At 41.4% G+C, this 19,388-nt stretch overlaps 1 protein-coding gene across 3 annotated transcripts in view; it reads right to left on the bottom strand.

Moving 5' to 3' along the window:
• Positions 1-16,052: 16,052 nt before the first annotated feature.
• The window catches only part of gabrb3 (gamma-aminobutyric acid type A receptor subunit beta3), a 47,480-nt gene continuing 44,144 nt past the window's right edge, over positions 16,053-19,388 (bottom strand). For 2 of the 3 annotated variants that reach the window (XM_054790398.1, XM_054790399.1), the window contains one exon: positions 16,054-19,193. In XM_054790398.1, coding sequence (XP_054646373.1) covers positions 18,855-19,193 — 339 coding nt within the window. In that variant the 3' untranslated portion in view covers positions 16,054-18,854. Of the gene's footprint in view, positions 19,194-19,388 lie in introns of all 3 variants that reach the window. The other variant, XM_054790400.1, reaches the window with a different exon arrangement.

Below are 19,388 nucleotides of genomic sequence, written 5' to 3'. Positions count from 1 at the left end.
GAGAAAAAAGTTGCAATTTTACAAGAATAAACTCGTAATATCATGAGGGAAAATTTGGGGAGAATAATGTTGAAATATTAAATAAAAAATCCATTTTTAAAAAAAGTTGCAATATGAGAAACAAAACAATGAATAAAGTTGTAATTTTTGGAAAATTAGGTTGCGGAAAAAAGTTTTAATGTTATGAGAATAACGTCATAATTATGAGAACAAAATTTACATGAACAAAGTCAAAATAGTTGGAAAATGTAAAAAAAACAAAACGCTGAAATGGAAAAAAACAGCTTTAATTTTATGATAAGGATAAAGTTCGTAAATACACAGGACTTGATGGAAAATGTCCTTTGTGCCAAAAGATGGTAATCACATGAGGCGTGGATGTTGATGATGTTGGGAACTTTATCTCAGCCATGGGAAGGATGGACATTTTGGGACACATCATCAGTGTCTTTTTGAATCAGTCGGCCTTTCAACACGAGACACCCTCATCAAAGGCGGCCAACTACAGGGCGATCAAGCCTGGGCATGAGACATAGGCTCATGCCCAGGCCTGGGGGGGGGGCGGCGCAATGAGCTAGGCAGCAAGGTCCCAACCTGGGACCAAAAAACTGCCCCGCCCACCGGGTTGTCGCTCAGCCTCCCCACTTCCAGGAGGGCAGCAAGGAAGGGGGTGGGGTTTAAAACTTCTTTAGGGTCGTCAGGTGGGTACCCTCCTTCATTGGTGTTTCGATGATAGGCCCATGACACCTCCAGAGAGCTCAGCAGCAACACCTGGCGTCCCAGGTGTGTGCCCCCCTCTGCTCTGAGCCCAGCAAGTGTCCTTGCTTGATCCATAGCCACTGGCTGCTTCTTTCGGCTCCTTCAGAGACTGATCTTATTGTCTGTCGCAGAGCCTGCCCATGAATACCAAGGTCTTTCATAAGCCTGACGGTAGAAGAAGCCACAAAACCTCTGCATCCTACTTCAGCTGGATAGTCCTTGGCCTTCCATCCTCGTTGTTGTGCATCTGCTGCCAGATCTGTGTGGCGCAGTTTCTTTTGTTTGTAGGCCTCTTTGGTGGAATCCTTCCATGGGACCGTGAGCTCTATGATGTAGACCTTTAGTAAAGGGCCCATAGCACCAAGTCTGGCCTGAAGGTGGTGGTTGCAATCTATGGGGAGAAAGAATAGTTGCTTACCAATATCAACTAGCTTCTTCCAATCCCGGGCCATGGCTAGCTGTCCAGTTTCTGGTTTGGTAGCTGGGAGGTTAGGCTCTTTCTGTCCCTCTCAAACAAATGTTGGCACAGAGATGGAATTGGCAGCTCTCAAGGGCCAGGAGTTTATGGTCTTCCTCTTGCTCTCAAGGGCTGCTGCCGGACTCTTGAGGACCTGATTGTGCCTCCAGGTGTAGCGGCCTTGTGTGAGGCTGGTCCTACAACTGGTTAACATGTGTTTGAGAGTCGCTGAATTTGGGCAGAGGGTGCAGGTTGGGTCCTCACCATACCACTGAAGGTTTTTTGGGGATGAAAGCACATCGAGAGCTGCCTCCAGGTGAGCTTTCTCTTCTCCACGCCTTCCGCCTCCCCACCTCATCCATTGTCCCTTCTTTGCAAGAGAGACAGCCTTTGCGCTTCTTTCAGTCTCCTTCTGAGGGCTCACTTCCTCTCCCACCATTTTCCTCCTTAGTGAAGCTGAAGCTGAAGCTTTGTGCCAAGTTGGTTTATTCACTGCAACGCCAAATCCTCCTCTTCCCAGCTGGACATTTCCCACAATGTCGTTGTGCTGACGTTGGGCTGACGTCGTGTGCTGTACTGCGTCGGATGGTGTCCATTTCCTTCCCGTTGACTGAGGTGGTGCAGCATTTCTGACGGTCTGATCTCTCTCTCTTCAATGTCATCTGTAGTCTCACTTTAGAGCACTTGTATTGTTCAGTGAGGCTTGTGATTGGTAGTTCAAGGACTCCTTTGCCGTAGATGCTGATGTTGGTCATACAGCGTGGGACCCCAAGCCACTTCTTACATACAAAGTTATGTTTCGCTCCTTCTTTTCCACCGTTGTAGTCGGGACCTTGTAGATCGTGAGTGGCCACATGACCCTAGGGAGAAGTCCGAATTGTAGGCACCAGAGTTTGAGTTTCCCTGGCAGCATTGTCTTGTTGATGGTGTCCAGACTGGTGGTGTCCTGCCTTAACACCTGCACCTGGTCTTTGTCCCTGAGGCTTGCATTGTACCATCTGCCCAGGCTTTTGATGGGTTGCTCCGACACCATCGGAATTGGGTCGTCACCAATGCAGAACCTCACGTTCTTAAGCCCTCCCTTGACTATTGAGATGCTTTGTGACTTATTCAGGCTTGATTTTCATCCGGGCCCATCTGATGGTCTCCTGCAGCTTCCCAAGTAGTAGCCTGGTGCGTGCTGCAATAGGGGTCAGCGTGGTCATGTCAACCATGAATGCTCGAGTAGGTGGAAGGCGGGTTCCGTTTTTTTTCTGCTCACCTCCCACCACCCACCACCCATCACCCCGATGATGATTTCTATGGCTGTTGTGAATGCCAGGGGGGAGACTGTGCAGCCTGCCATGATGCCTAATTCTAGACGCTGCCAAGATGTTGTGTTGGCTGTTGTAAAGCACAGTTGCAGGTCTTCAAAGTAGGCTTTCATAGAGCAGTGATGGATAATGGAACGTGGAAGAAGTGGAAGGATTCCCAGAGGAGGTTGTGGGGAACTGATCCAAAGGCATTAGCCAAGTCGAGGAATGTTACATGGAGGTCTCATTTGTCCTTCTTAGTAGTTTGGATCTGGTGCCAGATCACACTGGTATGCTCCAAGCAACCAGAGAACCCTGGGACGTCGGCCTTCTGTATGGATGTATCAATGTACTCGTTCTTCTCCAGGTAGGTGGACAGTCTCTGTGCTATCACGCTGAAAAAGATTTGCCCTTCAACGTTGAGAAGGCAGATTGTCCGGAATTGACTAAAATCTGCTGCGTCCTTCTCTTTGGCAATTAGCACGCCTCCAGCCCTTCGCCATGCCTTGGGTATTATTCCCTTTTGCCATACTGTCCTCACATCTGGTGCGTTCTTATAAAGCTTATACTCCATTTGGTCCAGCAGCTCATGCCGATCTCACGCGCCGTACTATGTAAACTATTAAAGAAAAAAGTCATATTCTAAAGAGGAAATAAAAGTTGCAATTTTACGAGAATGAGCTCGTGATATTATGAGGAAAAATAATGTCATTTTAGTAGCATACAATTTGTTTTTTTAAGTCGTAATAAGAGAAACAAACAAAAGTCATTTTTGGAAAATCAGATTGGGGATAAAGTTACGTTATTGGAATAAAGTCAAAATGTTAGGACAAGAACATTTACAAACATTATTTCAGAAGAAACTGTGATGGGCTGGCGACCAGTCCAGGGTGTACCCCGCCTCTCGCCCGAAGTCAGCTGGGATAGGCTCCGGCATACCTCCACGACCCTAGTGAGGATAAGCGGCATCGAAAATGGATGGATGGATATTTCAGAAGAAAGTAAAATTATTTGGAAAATCAGAAATAAACAGCAAAAAAGGGGGAAAAGAAGAGCAAAGAGTGAAGTTGATAGTAATAATAGACTTTTTTCACTATGTGTCTCTCGCCAGATGAAGTTGAGCCGACCCTAAGCCACGCTCTCAGGACTACAATGGGTCTTTATAACTATAATAATCGGTCGGGCTCTACCGAATGCGTCGTTGCGCTGAGTAAATACACAATGTGTGTCAGCATGCTTGTTTTTGGCTGCCGTGTTATCACTTTGGAACATGAATGACAAAGAAAAACCCCACATTTGCGCCACGAGGATGTGTTGTGTGTATTCCTGGAAGGGAATGTGTGTATCCGGGCAGCAGTCGTGATTATTTTAACGGCCGTCTTGTTACAGGACACGCGGGGTGATGAAAGGGATGCAGTCTGGACACAGGATGCTGAACCAGGCAGGTTCTAGGACCAAAGAAACTTCCCAAACTGATCAACTGTGACTAAAAGAGGATATAGCTGCAAACGTAAAATGTCATTTTCTCAAGGCAAAATAATGAATCAATGTAAATGCAGATTGGAAGTTGCTTCCTGTGCTGTGTGCTGACCTTGAACGAATGCTGAAGCTTTGTGTGCTTATCCAGCCCTTTCCGGCAGCAAACCTGAGAAACACTAATTATTAGCCTTGTTGATGATGTTGTCCACTGCACACAAAACCCTCAAGTCTGCAAAATAACCCTGAATGCTGCACTGCACACACATTTTGCTCCTAGAAAATACAAATGCTTTGTGCGATAGAAACAAGAAAAATCGACCTATGAGAACATAGTAGCTCTCTTTTCAGGTCTTACTAGACAAAGAAAATGATTATTCATATTATATAATATTATATATCACGTAATATTTCATTAATATTGTTATTATTACTATCATAAATAACAATATGGAAAAAAAGACCAAAAAAAAGAGAAAAAAAGGAAAGAAAAAAAGCATAAAAAAAGGAAAAAAAAGGGGAAAAAATGTATAACAATATTGATATAATTTTAGTGTCCAATACGAGTCAATTTAATGGCACAATGAAAAACATTTTCATCACAAAAAAGAAAAAACAAAATAGGACTCTGTCAGGGTAGGAGGTGATATGTCCTGGGAATACAGGATGTTTGGTCACCCTATTTTGTTTTGCTACGTGCAGGAATAACAATAACAGCAACATGAAATCTGTGATCAATGATTAGTTTGAACAGCAGAAGCATGTGCAGCATGCCGCTTTCAACAATATCAGTGTTTCCCGTACACTCATTTATTTGTGGCGCAAATACATTTGGACCGCCACAAATACCTGTTGGCACATTATTATGAACTTTTTATATAATCAATGCCCTGTGTTTAGTTATAGATTTTACAGTTACTGTTGACTGATTTATTTATTTATACATCATTGTTTTATTTATTCATTTTTTAAATGTGATTTATTTGATCTTTTATGATTTTATTTTCTCTTCTTATACACATCCATTTTTATGTTCATTTTTTAAAACACTTTTTTTTTCTTGCTTTTGTTTTTGTTCATCACTGCATCAGCTGTCCAGCCGTCCATGAACGACATGCGGAGACTTTAACAGCTGGTCGCGCCACAGTGTTGTGTGCATCCATGTTTACGCACCCGGGGAGCTGCACGGCTCATTAGTTCCGCCCAGTCACTTATTCCACATCTCTAAATGTCATTTTTTCCTAATCCAAATTTCACTTAACGTAAATGATCATATACTGTAATACAGCTCAATATTGTGGGGTACGTTGTGGGTATCTACAGTACAAACCATGCATTCCTAGTGTCAGTGCATACCTAGTACAGGTAAAAACATATAAATCAGCACGGCTCGTCGCTGTTTTGCTATCGGGCTGCAGTACATTCTAAAAATAGAATTTAACAAGAAAACTTAAATGAAAATGGTAATGGCAAGAGTTTAATTTATTTCAACATGCATACAAGCTACATTGGAATACACCGCATAATACAATTCACAGTTCCGCATGTCCAAACGGAGTAGGAAGAAGCAAAACTTAACTTATCAACCGTGATATCCGCTTCACATCAATTCCAATACATTTGTTCACTTCCTGTATTCCAAATGCACTCTCTTCTGGTTGAATACAAGGGAAAATGATAAGGTAATGTAATAATGTGGTATCATAGTCAACTGTAACTAATTCATATGACAATTATAATAGATAACATCTATGAAATAGAACAGAACATAGTTGGATAATGGGTGAGTGTTGGCAATGCACTCACAGAAGAATGACGAGTTCGTAGTGAGCGTAGTAGTTTAGTAGTGGTCCCTTTTGATGTGAGATTTCCAGCTCATATTTACATCTATTATGACCCCCAGAAATGTATTTTTGTTCACCCTTTCAATGTCCACATCAGCAATTTGTATTTGCGCATAAGTACCCTTTCTACTATTACCAAATAGCATTGTCTTAGTTGTACGTAGGTTCAGGGATAATGTGCTTTTATGGATCAAACCATCTTGTTAGTATCGTCATTTCCTCTGTGACTTTTTTTTATTAGCTCTTGTGTGCTTTCTCCAGAAAAGAAGGCAGTAGCATTGCCTGCAAATACTGTAGTACTAACTTTAGGTCTTTTGTGACTTTACAGATGTCATTTATGTATAGGTTGAATAGTTTTGGTCCCAGTATTGACCCCTGGGGTACGCCGCACCATATATTTACTAAGCATGCTGAAGTATATTCTCCTAGCTTCACGTATTGCTTTATTTTAGCTAGATAGCTTTGAACCCAATTGAACAGTAACCCTCCATACCTTTGTAATTTTGAAATTAGAATATGGTGATTAATATTATCAAAAGCTTTTGTCAAATCCATAAATACTGCTGCTGGGCACTTCCTGCGACCTATAGCGTTGGTCATTTCCTTGGTAATTTCAATGACATGGAAGTTGAAATGTTAGCTGTGTATCCATATTGGCTGTCCGCGAGTAATTTATTCTTATTAATAGGTTTGTCCAACCTGTTGTTGAATAACCTTTCAATGATTTTGGAAAATTATTATTATTATTATTATTATTATTATTATTATTACACATGTAATAACATAACTGGGCGATAGTTTGTAAATTGATGTTTGTCTCCATTTTTGAAAATTGGAACTACTTTAGCTGTTTTCATTTTGTTTGGAAATGTATTGGTCTGAAATGGTAAGTGAGCGGTTCTGGAACTTGGTTGATGACCATTTTTATCGTTTCCATATTGATTCCATTACAATCAGTTGATGTTTTTGTTTTACATTTCTTGACAATGTCATTGATTTCCTTTTTTGTCACATCAGTGAGTAATATTGAATTAGTGTTCCCGTCTATAGTTGCATCCCGTTACTCCACTGACCAGAATTTTGGAATCTTTTCCTCCAGTTTTGGTCCAATATAGTTTTGGTCCAATATTTACAAGGTAGTGCTTAAACTAAAAAAAAAAAAAAAATACAATAATGGAAAAATCTGCAGTAATTTTACAAGAATAAAGTAAAAATATTAAGATAAAAAGTTCATCTAATGTGAAAAGGTTTGCAAGAAGAAAGTTGAAATAGTTGGAAAATTTAAAAAACAACAGTAGAAACTAGAAAAGCAAGTGGAGAGCACAGACCTCCGCCAAGCACCACAGTTCCCCCCATATTGTGATTTACACCATAAATATTAGTCCTAGATGTATTTTATCAACCTAGTTAGATTGATAATGTTGACATGCCACCAATGCTAACATGCTAACATTAGCATGCTAACACTTAGCATAATAGTGGTAAGTGTTTATATATGTGTCTAGCTATGAAAATGGCAGAAAATGCTACTATGCTAATGTTAGCATTCTAGCAATGCTAATGTTATCATGCTAACACCCAGCATTATAGTGGTAAGTGTTTACATGTGTGTCTACTATGAAAATAGTTAAAAATGCTAGTATGCCAACATTAGCATGCTAGCAATGCTAACATGCTAAGGTTAGCATGCTAACACCTAGCACGTTAGCACAATGTACCCGGAAGGCTAAATGTCCCGAATGAGTTGAGAATTTTGACTTTGGAACGGTCTGAATCGGTTAAGAAATGTGGAGGTAGCTAGAACGCTTTAGATCAAAGGCATTCTGCCTTCTGAAAAATGGGAATGCCAAGAAAAGTGGGAATTCTTCTGGAGAATGGCATGAATATCCTTAATTATTTAGTTGAATGCTTTGATGTTGGAACGGTCTGAATCGGTTGAGAAATGTGGCGGTAGCTAGAACTCTTTAGATCAGGGGTCGCCAACCCGTCGATCGTGAGCTACTAGTCCTTCTTTGGGACCGGTTGATCGTGAGACCATTTTGAAAAAAATGTATTATCACACAGTATCAGTGCCCTCACCTCCCGGAGAGCGACCAACAGGCACGCATTTTGACTGAACACGCCCGTATGCCTCGTCGCTATCCAGGCAGCAACCCGCTAGCCCCAGCAAGAAGCCCAGTCCCCAAAACCCAGCCGGTGGTACACTAGCACCGGCTCACCTCGTACACCGACGCGCCCCCCCCCCCACGCTAGCAAAAAGGTCGAGCGAGAGAGGGAGGGAGTGACGAGAGCACTGCAGAAATGTGCCTGCGCACACAACAGTAATTATTGCACATCAGTAGGGCTCAAAGTCTGCCTTTGCTACTTCAAAGTTAGACGTGCACCTCCAAAAAAATCTTTGAGCCGCAACAACGGCGCTCATTAAGGGCTGACTGTTGTAGCGCTTTGACCAGCCCCTCTCTCCTCAGTCTGCATCGCTCGCCCGCTACACTGAGCCAACAAGCCCAACAGTTGTGGTTTGCTCATGAAGCTGACGCCGCAAGACCAACCACGACCAAATGCCACAAAAGTAAGGGTGCCCAAAGAGCGGCTCAGGGGCCATCTGCGGACTGTGGCTCATTTGTCACTGCATCACTGCAGAAACAGAATAACATTTTGAAAAACAGCAAAAATGATAAAAATACAGAAAAAGGCACAATGAGAAAAAGCTGAAATGTTGAAACCAACAAACATTAATAACACAAAGCATATATTGTATGTTTGTGTGTGTGTATATGTAACCCGCCCTATTTCGCACCGCCCGCACCGGGGCTCGAACACAGGATCTTCACAATGGGAGGCGAGAGCGCTGACCACACGGCCAAAAGCCCGGACTGTTGACCGCGTGTTCAGTGCAGCTTTTAACGCAGAGGGAGTGAGGTTTACCAACGTACACTCGCACAGCCTCACAGGCATACATATATATATATATATATATATACTGCTCAAAAAAATTTGAGGAACACTTGGAAAACCCATCAGATCTAAACTGGGGGAAAAATGATCTTGAATATCTTTCCTGATAATAAGTGGGTGATGTATTAGTAACAAAATGATGCCACATAATTTGATAGAAATGAAAATGATCACCCTATGGAGGGGGGAAATCAAAGACACCCCAAAAATGAAAGTGAAAAAATGATGCAGCACACTGGTCCATTTAGCTAAAATGTCATTGTAGCAACTCAAAATGATTCTCAGTAGTTTGTGTGGCCCCCACGTGCTTGTACGCATGCCTGACAACGTCGGGGCATGCTCCTAATGAGACTACGGATGGTGTCCTGGGGGATCTCCTCCCAGATCTGGACCAGGGCATCCATGAGCCCTAAACATAATGTCCCAGAGGTGTTCTATTGGGTTTAGGTCAGGTGAACGTGGGGGCAGGCCAATGGTATCAATTCCTTCATCCTCCAGGAACTACCTGCATACACTAGCCACATGAGGTCGGGCATTGTCGTGGACCAGGAGGAACCCAGGTCCCACTGCACCAGCGTAGGTTCTGACAATGGGTCCAAGGATTTCATCCCGATACCTAATATCAGTCAGGGTGCCGTTATCTAACCTGTAGAGGTCTGTACATCCTTCCAGGGATATGCCTCCCCAGACCATCACTGACCCACCACCAAACCGGTCATGCTGAATGATGTTGCAGGCAGCATAACGTTCTCCACGGCATCTCCAGACCCTTTCACGTCTGTCGCATGTGCTCAGGTTGAACTTGCTCTCATCAGTGAAGAGCACAGGGCACCAGTGGTGTAGTTGCCAATTCTGGTGGTCTATGGCAAATGCCAATCGAGCTCTACGGTGCTGGGCAGTGAGCACAGGGCCCACTACAGGACGTCGGGCCCTCAGGCCACCCTCATGGAGCCTGTTTCTGATTGTTTGGTCAGAAACATTCACACCAGTGGCCTGCTGGAGGTCATTTTGTAGGGCTCTGGCAGTGCTCATCCTGTTCCTCCTTGCACAAAGGAGCAGATACCGATCCTGCTGAGGGTTGAAGGACCTTCTACGGCCCTGTCCAGCTCTCTTGGAGTAACTACCTGTCTCCTGGAATCTCCTCCATGCGTCCAGGTACCGCAGTGATGCCCTGGTCCAGATCTGGGAGGAGATCCCCCAGGACACCATCCATAGTCTCATTAGGAGCATGCCCCGACGTTGTCAGGCATGCGTACAAGCACGTGGGGGCCACACAAACTACTGAGAATCATTTTGAGTTGCTACAATGACATTTTAGCAAAATGGACCAGTGTGCTGCATCATTTTTTCACTTTCATTTTTGGGGTGTCTTTGATTTCCCCCCTCTATAGGGTGATCATTTTCATTTCTATCAAATGATGTGGCATCATTTTGTTACTAATACATCACCCACTTATTATCAGGAAAGATATTCAAGATCATTTTCCCCCCAGTTTAGATCTGATGTGTTTTCGAAGTGTTCCTCTAATTTTTTTGAGCAGTGTATATATATATACAGTATATGTATGCATGCTTGTTGTTGGGGGCGGGTAGATCTTGCGCAGGTTCACGGCCTAGACCAGAGATTTTGGTCTCAAAAAGGTTGGTGACCACTGCTTTAGATGAAAGGCAATTTTGTGTTTCGGAAGACAAAACTTTGGGAATTTTTGTGCTGTGGGTAATAGCATGAATGTCCTGACTTTGAATGAGTTGATGTTGGAATGAGGTGAATCGTGACAAATGTGGAAGTAGAGGTATGGAATAGCAGTTGTACGGAAAAGGGTGAATTTTGGGAACATTTTGATTTATTTTTCCAGTATAAATATAAGTAGCCTGAATGTCTTGAACGGTTGAGAATCGGTTGAGAAATGTGACAGTGGTAGCAGGTCATCAGGGAAAAGCGTGAATTTTAGGACAATGTTGAATTTTGGATCACCCCCAAAATGTAATCAGTTCTTCCATATCCCATTTCCGAGGATTCCTGACAATTTCATCCAAATCTGTTTGCAACTTTTGAAGTTATTTTGAACACAAACAGATAAACACCAGCAAAATCATAACCTCTGCGCTGCGCTTGGCGGAGGTAATAAAAAAACAGCTGTCCTGTTTAGGTGAATAAAGTCAAAATATTGGGAGAAAAAAGTCGTATATTCACAGGAAAAAAGTCCCAGTTTTACAAGAATAAACTCATAATTTCACGAGGAAAACAGCTCTAATTTTACGAAAATAAAGTCAAATTGTTTTATTATTATTTTATTAGAAAAAGTCGCATTCTAACAAGGAAAATAGTCAAAATTTATGCAAATAAACTTGTAATATTATGAGGAAACATAATGCTTAGTAACATATTAATAAAATATATACAGTAGTACCTCGCATAACGTAAACCTCCTTTTACGTAAATTCCACTGAACGTAAAGAATTTATGTAAAGTTTTTGCTTCATATTACGTAAGAAATTCCATATAACGTAAAGCGTCAAGTCGGTGCAAGTTCAGAAATTCAATTTGAATAGCTCGCGCGACAGAGAGAGGGAAACATTTTCCATGACTAACAGAGTACACTTGGTGACGCTTCACGCTCTCATTGGCTGATTATCGGGGCACCGCCTACGCTCTCATCTCATTGGCTGACTTATCCAGCGCGTTCTTGAGTTTGTGTGAGAGACAGGCTTCTCCTTTCCTCATCGTAGTCACCCTTAAACTAGTTGATTGTTTTTATTTTTCAGTTTTATTCATTTACAGTAATCTTATTTATTACCTTATTTTACATTGGAATGTTACTCTACTATGTTTATGCTAACGTTTTCTTATATTTTCCCACCATATTTGGTGGACTTTGAAGATTTTGAAGGGCCAAAGGGCTGAGTTTGGGAAGATCTTGGAATGGATTAGGCTATTTACATGTATTTTACACTTCGTATAACATAAAACCCTATAACATAAAGGTTCTCGGAACGGATTATTTACGTTGTCGGGGCGTCTACTGTATGTGATTTTTTGAAACTAGTATTATGACAAACAAAACAAAATAAAGTTGTAATTTTTGGAAAACTAGGTTGGGCAAAAAGTTACAATGTTACGACAATAAAGTCAAAATATTACGAGATTAAAGTCAAACTATTTACAAGAACAAAGTTGAAATAGTTGGAAAAAAACAGCAAAAAAACCCAGCTGTAATTTATTCTCACGAGAAAAAAAATAGTTTTCTAAGAATAAATTAATTTAAAAAAAAAATTAATAAAAGAGAGAATTTTTTGAAGTCGTAATATTATGACAAACAAAACAAAATAAAGTTGTAATTTTTTGGAAAATTAGGTTGGGGAAAATAGTATTATGGGAATAAAGTCATAATATAACGAGAACAACGTTTAAGAAGATTAAGAAGGAAGCTGAAATATTTGTGGGGAAAAAAAAAATATCACAGAGCAAAGTTGATACTAATAATATCCTTTTCCACCTATATGGCAAAGCTGGGATGCAGTTTGTTCTTGAAATGTATACAAGTATAACTTCTTAGCATATCAACATGTGTTGCTTTACTAAATATCAAAGTGGCAAAATCTGTCCTTTTTCACTATTTGGCCCTCGCTGGAAAACGATTGGACACCCCTGCTTTAAACGTTTTCATGTGTTTCTTTACAAAATATCAAAGTGGCAAAGTTGCATCCTTTCATTTTTCACTATGTGGCCCTCACTGGAAAACGTTTGGACACCCCTGATATAAATGAAAGCTCCAGGATTTATTGCTCCACTACCTAATGCTTTGTAGGTGGAAAAGTGTGTTGTCGTCACATGTGATGCATGAGTGCTGACGTATTCCAGGGTGAGTTCATGTAAAAACAGAGACCCAGCAAAAGCTTGCTCAGGTGTGAGTAGCACGTCGAGCCTCATGCGTCGTTCGTGCTTCTGCTTTGATTTTTTTTTCCTGGAGTCCCTCCATCATGTCAGCGTTTTGGTGACAGGTGGCGGCACTCCTACGCGCCAACGCTCACCCCAGATGGCTGGCACGCTGAGAGTTTGTCTTACACGGCGTCGCCTTCACTCAAAGAGAGGGGGAAAAAACGACGACACGGAGCGTGTGTGAATGGCGTTGTATTAAATAGAAGTGTCACAAAAATCCAACACAAAAACATTTCCCGCTTGGTACTGAAACATAACATTTTGTAGGACATGGGTTGTTACCTCAGACATAACAAACTGTGCGAACAAATGCTAACCGTGAGAAAATGAGTGATGGCACTTTTCTGTAATAAAGACAAAGAAAAAGTGAGGACCCTAACTTGTGCTTTTAATAAGGTGGAACCTCTAAAGCTCAACACGACTCTCCCAAAAACATCCTTCAAAGTCACACAAAACCGCAACACCGCCTGAAGGATCGACTTTCACCTTTTCTTTGGCTGTTTTACGACACGAAGAAGAAGAATACTGTGAGACAGGGGTGTCCAACCTTATTTCCAGCGAGGGCCACATAGCGAAAGATGAAAAGATGTAACTTTGCCGCTTTGATATTTTGTAAAGCAACGCATGTAGATATGCTAAGAAGTTATATACTGTATATACTTCAAGAAGAAAAACTGCATCTGAGCTTTGTCATATGGGTGAAAAAGCCTATTACTATCAACTTTTTATCCTTAAATTACACTTTTTTTGCTTGTTTTTTTTCCTTTTTTTTTTTCAAATGTTTCAACATTTCCATATATTCTTTTTCTTGTCATGTTATGACTTTATTCCCATAATATTTTCACTTTATTCTCGTAATATTCTAACTTTTTCCCAACCTAATACTCCAAAATTTGCAGCTTCACTCTTTTTGTTTTGTCTCTCATAATATTATGACTTTAGAAAATAGTATATTTTTTCTTTAATATGCCAACTTTATGTTTCTAAAAAAAATGACTTGTTTTTCCTCAGAATATTTTGGCTTTATTCTTGTTGATGATGTTTTTATTCTTAAAATAACTTTTGAATGTGATGTTATGACTTTATTCTCCTAATATTCTCCTAATAATACAAAATTCTCCTTTTTCCCAACACAGTTCTCCAAAATTTGCAAATTCATTCTTTGTTTTGTTTTGTCTCCCAAAATATTACAACTTTGGAAAATACATAAAAAAAAATATTTCAACTTTATGCTTCTAAAAATGACATGTTTTTCAGAATAATATTATGACTTTTTCCTGTAAGATGACAATTTTTTGTGTCTTGTATTATGACTTTATTGTCCTAATATTTTGACATAAAATCACTGCTGTTTTTCATGTTTAATTGTATTTTGAGAAGAAAAAAACAGCCGCGGGCCGCAAATAGCCCCCAGGCCACACTTTGGACACCCCTGCTGTAAGAGCTCCGATGACACCTCTATCCAATTTGCCGTCGGGTCTTGGGGGGTGTGGTCTACAAAAGCAAATAACCACAGGAGTCTCTAATTTAGCACCTGGTCAACAAACATTGGCATTAACAGCTGTGACTGTAGGCAATTACCTTGCTTACATAGCTGCTCATTCGCTAATAAACACATTATAATGGGACTGTTGTCGTTCCAACTCTGTGCAGTAGATGGCATGCTAACTCTGCTTCGTAACACACCTCGTACTCGCTGTATTTAGCGAGTATTCAGACCCGTCTAGATTCTGTTTTTAGGGAGAAAAAAAGCGACTAGCAACAAATCCAGCCACTTTTTCTCGGCACGAAAGCACATGTGACTCCTCTCAACCAGCAGCGGGTCAACTACACCCCGGCTATAACCACGGCCTTTTCGACACGCACAGGAAGTTGCTTTAAAAGTTAAGCTCGAACGTCTTATTGCTTGTGCCCAAGGTGCTTTGCTTCTTTTTACACTTAAACGGCAGGTACGCATATCAAATGTTATTGAAAACGTTTAAAGCAGGGGTGTCCAATCGTTTTCCAGTGAGGGCCACATAGTGAAAAATGAAAGGACGCAATTTTGCTACTTTGATATTTAGTAAATCAACACATGTTGATATGCTAAGAAGTTAGATATATTTCAAGAACAAACTGCATCTCATCTATGTCATATAGGTGAAAAAGTATGTTATTACTATCAACTTTGCTCTTTTTCCCCTTTTTTCCTTTTGTTTCTCATAATATTAAGACGTTAAAAGATTTAAAAAAAATTCTTTAATATTTCAACTTTACTGCATGCTACTAAAACAATATAACATTATTTCATCATAAAATTGCTAGTATGTTGTTGTCAAGTTTTTCTTGTGAGAATACAAGTTTTTCTCTTAATAATTTGACTTGACTGTTTTTTCCATTTCTGCTGTTGTTTTTTAAATTTTCTAACAATTTATGCTTTCTTCTTGTAAATTTTCTTCTCGTGATAATATGACTTTCCATTCCTATAATATTTGACTTTCTTCCCATAATTACATAAAAGAAAAAGGATATTTTTAGTATCAACTTTGCTCTTTTTTCCCCTTTTTTGCACAAATATTTCAACTTTCTTCTTAAATAATCTTAATAATTTTCTTCTCGTAATATTACCACTTTATTCCCATATTATAACTTTTTCCCCAACCCAAATTTTCCCAAAATTACAACTTTATTTTGTTTTCTTTTTCATAAAATTACAAATTTAGAAAATATCATTTTTCTTTAATATTTCAACTCTATTCAACTAAATGACATTATTTTTCCTCATAAAATTACACATTTATTCTTGGAAAATTGAGACTATTTGTCTTGTTAAAAGTACAACATTTTCTCTTAATTTTTTACTTTATTCTTGTAAAATTACAGCAGTTAAATTTCTGCTGTTGTTTTTTTTTTTTTTTTTCATTTTCCCATTATTTTGTTCTGGTCAATTTTCTTCCCATAATTATGACTTCATTCCCATAATATCTGTATTTTATTCTCGTGACATAACTTATTCCACAAACCTAATAACAAAAAGACAACTTTATTATTTTTTTTTCTTATACTAACAAGCAACTCGGGGGACAAGGAGGAGTTATGCAGAGTCCAGAGGGAACTCCGGCACAAGATCAGGAAGGGGAAGGACTGCTACAGGAGGAAACTGGAGAAGCGGCTGGAGGAGAATAATGCCAGGGAAGTCTGGAGAGGCCTGCAGACCATCACAGGCCATGGTAAAGGAGTGGGGAGAGACCAAGCCAGTGGGGACAAGATCTGGGCAGATGAACTCAATCTGTTTTTTAACAGATTTGAGTCTGCCCTCCCTCCCTCCCCTACCAACTCACCACTCTTCACCCCCACATCCCCATCCCAGCCATCCTCTACTCCCCTCTCCATAACTGATGATCAGGTGAGAAGTCAGTTGAGGAAGATCAAGGCAAGGAAGGCCCCGGGACCGGACGGCATCAGCCCCAGAATCCTCAAGGACTATGCTGACCAGCTCTGTGGAGTTCTCAGGCACTTGTTCAACCTCAGCCTGAGCCTGGAGAAAGTCCCGGCCCTGTGGAAGACCTCCTGTGTGGTCCCGATCCCAAAGACACCACGTCCCAAGGAGCCTAACCACTTTAGGCCTGTTGCCTTGACCTCTCACCTGATGAAGACCATGGAGAGGATTATCCTGCAGCACCTGCGACCCCTGGTGGGCACTCAGCTGGACCCCCTGCAGTTTGCTTACCGGCCTCGGATCGGAGTGGACGACGCAGTGATCTACCTGCTGCACAGATCACTGCTACACCTGGAGGACAGCGGGAGCGCTGTGAGGGTCATGTTTTTTGACTTCTCCAGTGCCTTCAACACCATCCAGCCGGCACTACTCAGAGTGAAGATGGAGAGTGTGGGAGTAGACCAACACCTGACTGCATGGGTTATAGACTACCTCACCAACAGACCACAGTATGTGAGGCTCCGTCACTGTGTGTCTGACATGGTACTCTGCAGCACAGGTGCCCCTCAGGGTACGGTGCTCTCCCCTTTCCTCTTCACCCTCTACACCTCGGACTTCACACACAACTCCACACAGTGTCACATCCAGAAGTTCTCCGACGACACAGCCATCGTTGGTTGTGTTTCAGAGGGGAATGATCTGGAATACAGGACGGTCATCAGGGACTTTGTCAGCTGGAGTGAGCTTAACCAGCTGCAGCTCAACACCAGCAAGACAAAGGAGATGATCATTAACTTCCAGAGGAAAACATCTCACTTTACACCGGTGAACATCCAGGGAGCGGACATAGAGTTGGTAGACAGCTACAAATTCCTGGGTGTTCACCTTAACAACAAGCTGGACTGGTCCGTCAACACCCACGCCCTCTACAAGAAGGGCCAGAGTCGCCTTCACCTGCTGAGGAGACTGAGGTCCTTTGGTGTGTGCAGGACTCTTTTACGGACCTTTTATGACTCTGTGGTGGCCTCAGCCATCTTCTATGCTGTGGGCTGCTGGAGAGGGGGCAGCACGGACAGGGACAGGAGCAGGATAAATAGACTGATCAGGCGAGCTAGCTCTGTCCTGGACGGTCCTCTGGACTCCGTGGAGGAAGTGGGGGAGAGAAGGATGTTGGCTAAGCTGACATCCATCATGAACAACACCTCTCACCCGCTACATGACACTGTTGTTTCCCTGAGCAGCTCCTTCAGCACCAGACTGTTACACCCACGGTGTAAGAAGGAGAGGTTCCGCAGGTCCTTCATACCGACCGCTGTCAGGCTCTACAACACCTGCACCACCTGAACCATGTTGTAGACACTATGCTTTCTTTACACTGTTCTCTTTACTTGTCTTGCTGCTGTAACAAGTAAATTTCCCCGCTGTGGGATAAATAAAGTACATACAATACAATACAATACAATACAATCTTTTTTCTTTTATCTTTCAACTTCATGCTACAAAAATGACGATATTTTTCTTATTTTTAATTATGACTTTTTCGATTGTTTTTAATTTATTCCTGTAAAATTAACGCAGATTTTTTTTTCCCACTTTTGCTGTTACTGCTTTTTTTTCTTGAAAAAACAGCGGTGCTTCGAAAAATGGCCCCCGCACCGCATTTTGGACACCCATGATTTAAACGGTTAAAAAACTGTGTAATGATTTTCATGCATTGACCATAGAACGTGTTACAGTAATCCCTCGCTTATGGCGCTTCACTGGTTCCAGACCCGGCCGTGATAAGTGAATTTCCGCAAAGTAGGATTCCTTATTTATAAATGGAATATTTTGGTAGTTAGAGCACAGAAAACGTGTTAATGATCTTCTCAATACGCTCTTTAACATTACTAGACACCTCTAGACATGAAATAACACCCCCATAGTCCCCTTTACACTCCTATTACCCAGTATAGTAGACATTATAACAGAAAGTCAGACATATAAGACATAATATAGTTTGCACATGTTTTTTTTTTTTTACTTCCTGTTTCTGTACAGTATTTCCTGCTGTGGCTGTTGTCTCATCAATGTAACATTACTGACACCTAGTGACCAGTGTACAATACTACATATCATCACAACGTCTTTGAATGTGTCTTCTGAATGCCTTATATTTGTAGTTTAATTAATTTTGTCATTTTTATACTTGAAAATGCTTAATTTAGGAAAAAAAAGTAAACATTTGCATCAATATGCATATTTTTTTTACTTTTAATTGCTGTATTCAGCTATGAAACAGCATGATTTATTCATGAATATAGTTTTCATAATAATATATTTTAAATATAAATATTTAATGAATATATTTTTGATAGTGAAGCTGCGAAATTGGAAGTGCGAAGTGGTGAGGGATTACTGTAATTTAATTTCCATTATTTTGAAATCCCAACCGGACTGTGTTGAGCCTGAGGGGTTCCACTGTTCATCACAACCTATCATAACAATGCAAGCATGCCCCCTAGCGGCTGTGAGCAGACTAGCGACTGACATCAGAGGAAGTGCTTTGATCGTCTTGTGGACAAAGTGGTTTGAGGGACACGTGGACGTCTTCCACTGCTTGCTAGCGTCCTGGCGGTGTTATGAGGTCGTGAAAAGGTGGGTCATAAAAACAGACAAATCATATTTTCCAATCAAGCACAGCACAAAGAGCGTCAGCGTCCACACACGCGCTTTAATTGACGTAATAAAGCCAGTAGACGACGTTAAAGAAGGAGAAGCTGAAAGGGAAAATGAAGCGAGACCAGCGGTCGATAGCGTTCACGTCCGTCAGGTCGGGGATTTTGATTTTGAGCTGCGACGAGCGCCGCCTCAGTCGGCTCCTCTTGAGCTGAGCCGTCCCGTCCAGGCTGCGGCGGCCGGCCGACCCGCTCGTCCTCCTGTACGAGGAGTTGTCCGACACGATGGGGGTGGAGTTGTGCGTTGTCTCGCACACGGTGGTGGTGATTTCGTGGCCCCCCACCTCGTTGTGAATCTCCAAGGTGGTCAGCAGGATGTTGCCCTGGGAGTCGGCCTGAGCGAAGACACAGACTTTTTTAAAAGCCACCGGACTTCGTAATTGTTTTATTTGAATTAATGTTGCGTACATGAGGTCATGCTTTTATATCTGTGCGTTAGCAGGACTACGCAAAAAACACTGTTTCGTTGTTTGAATGTTAACTAGGGGTTTCACAAAATCTTGCAAGATTAAATCGTGACAAGATTTCTC

Source organism: Dunckerocampus dactyliophorus, chromosome 10 (genome assembly GCF_027744805.1).
Source record: "Dunckerocampus dactyliophorus isolate RoL2022-P2 chromosome 10, RoL_Ddac_1.1, whole genome shotgun sequence".
Classification (NCBI taxonomy): Eukaryota; Metazoa; Chordata; class Actinopteri; order Syngnathiformes; family Syngnathidae; genus Dunckerocampus; species Dunckerocampus dactyliophorus.
This window is presented reverse-complemented; position numbering and strand designations above follow the sequence as displayed.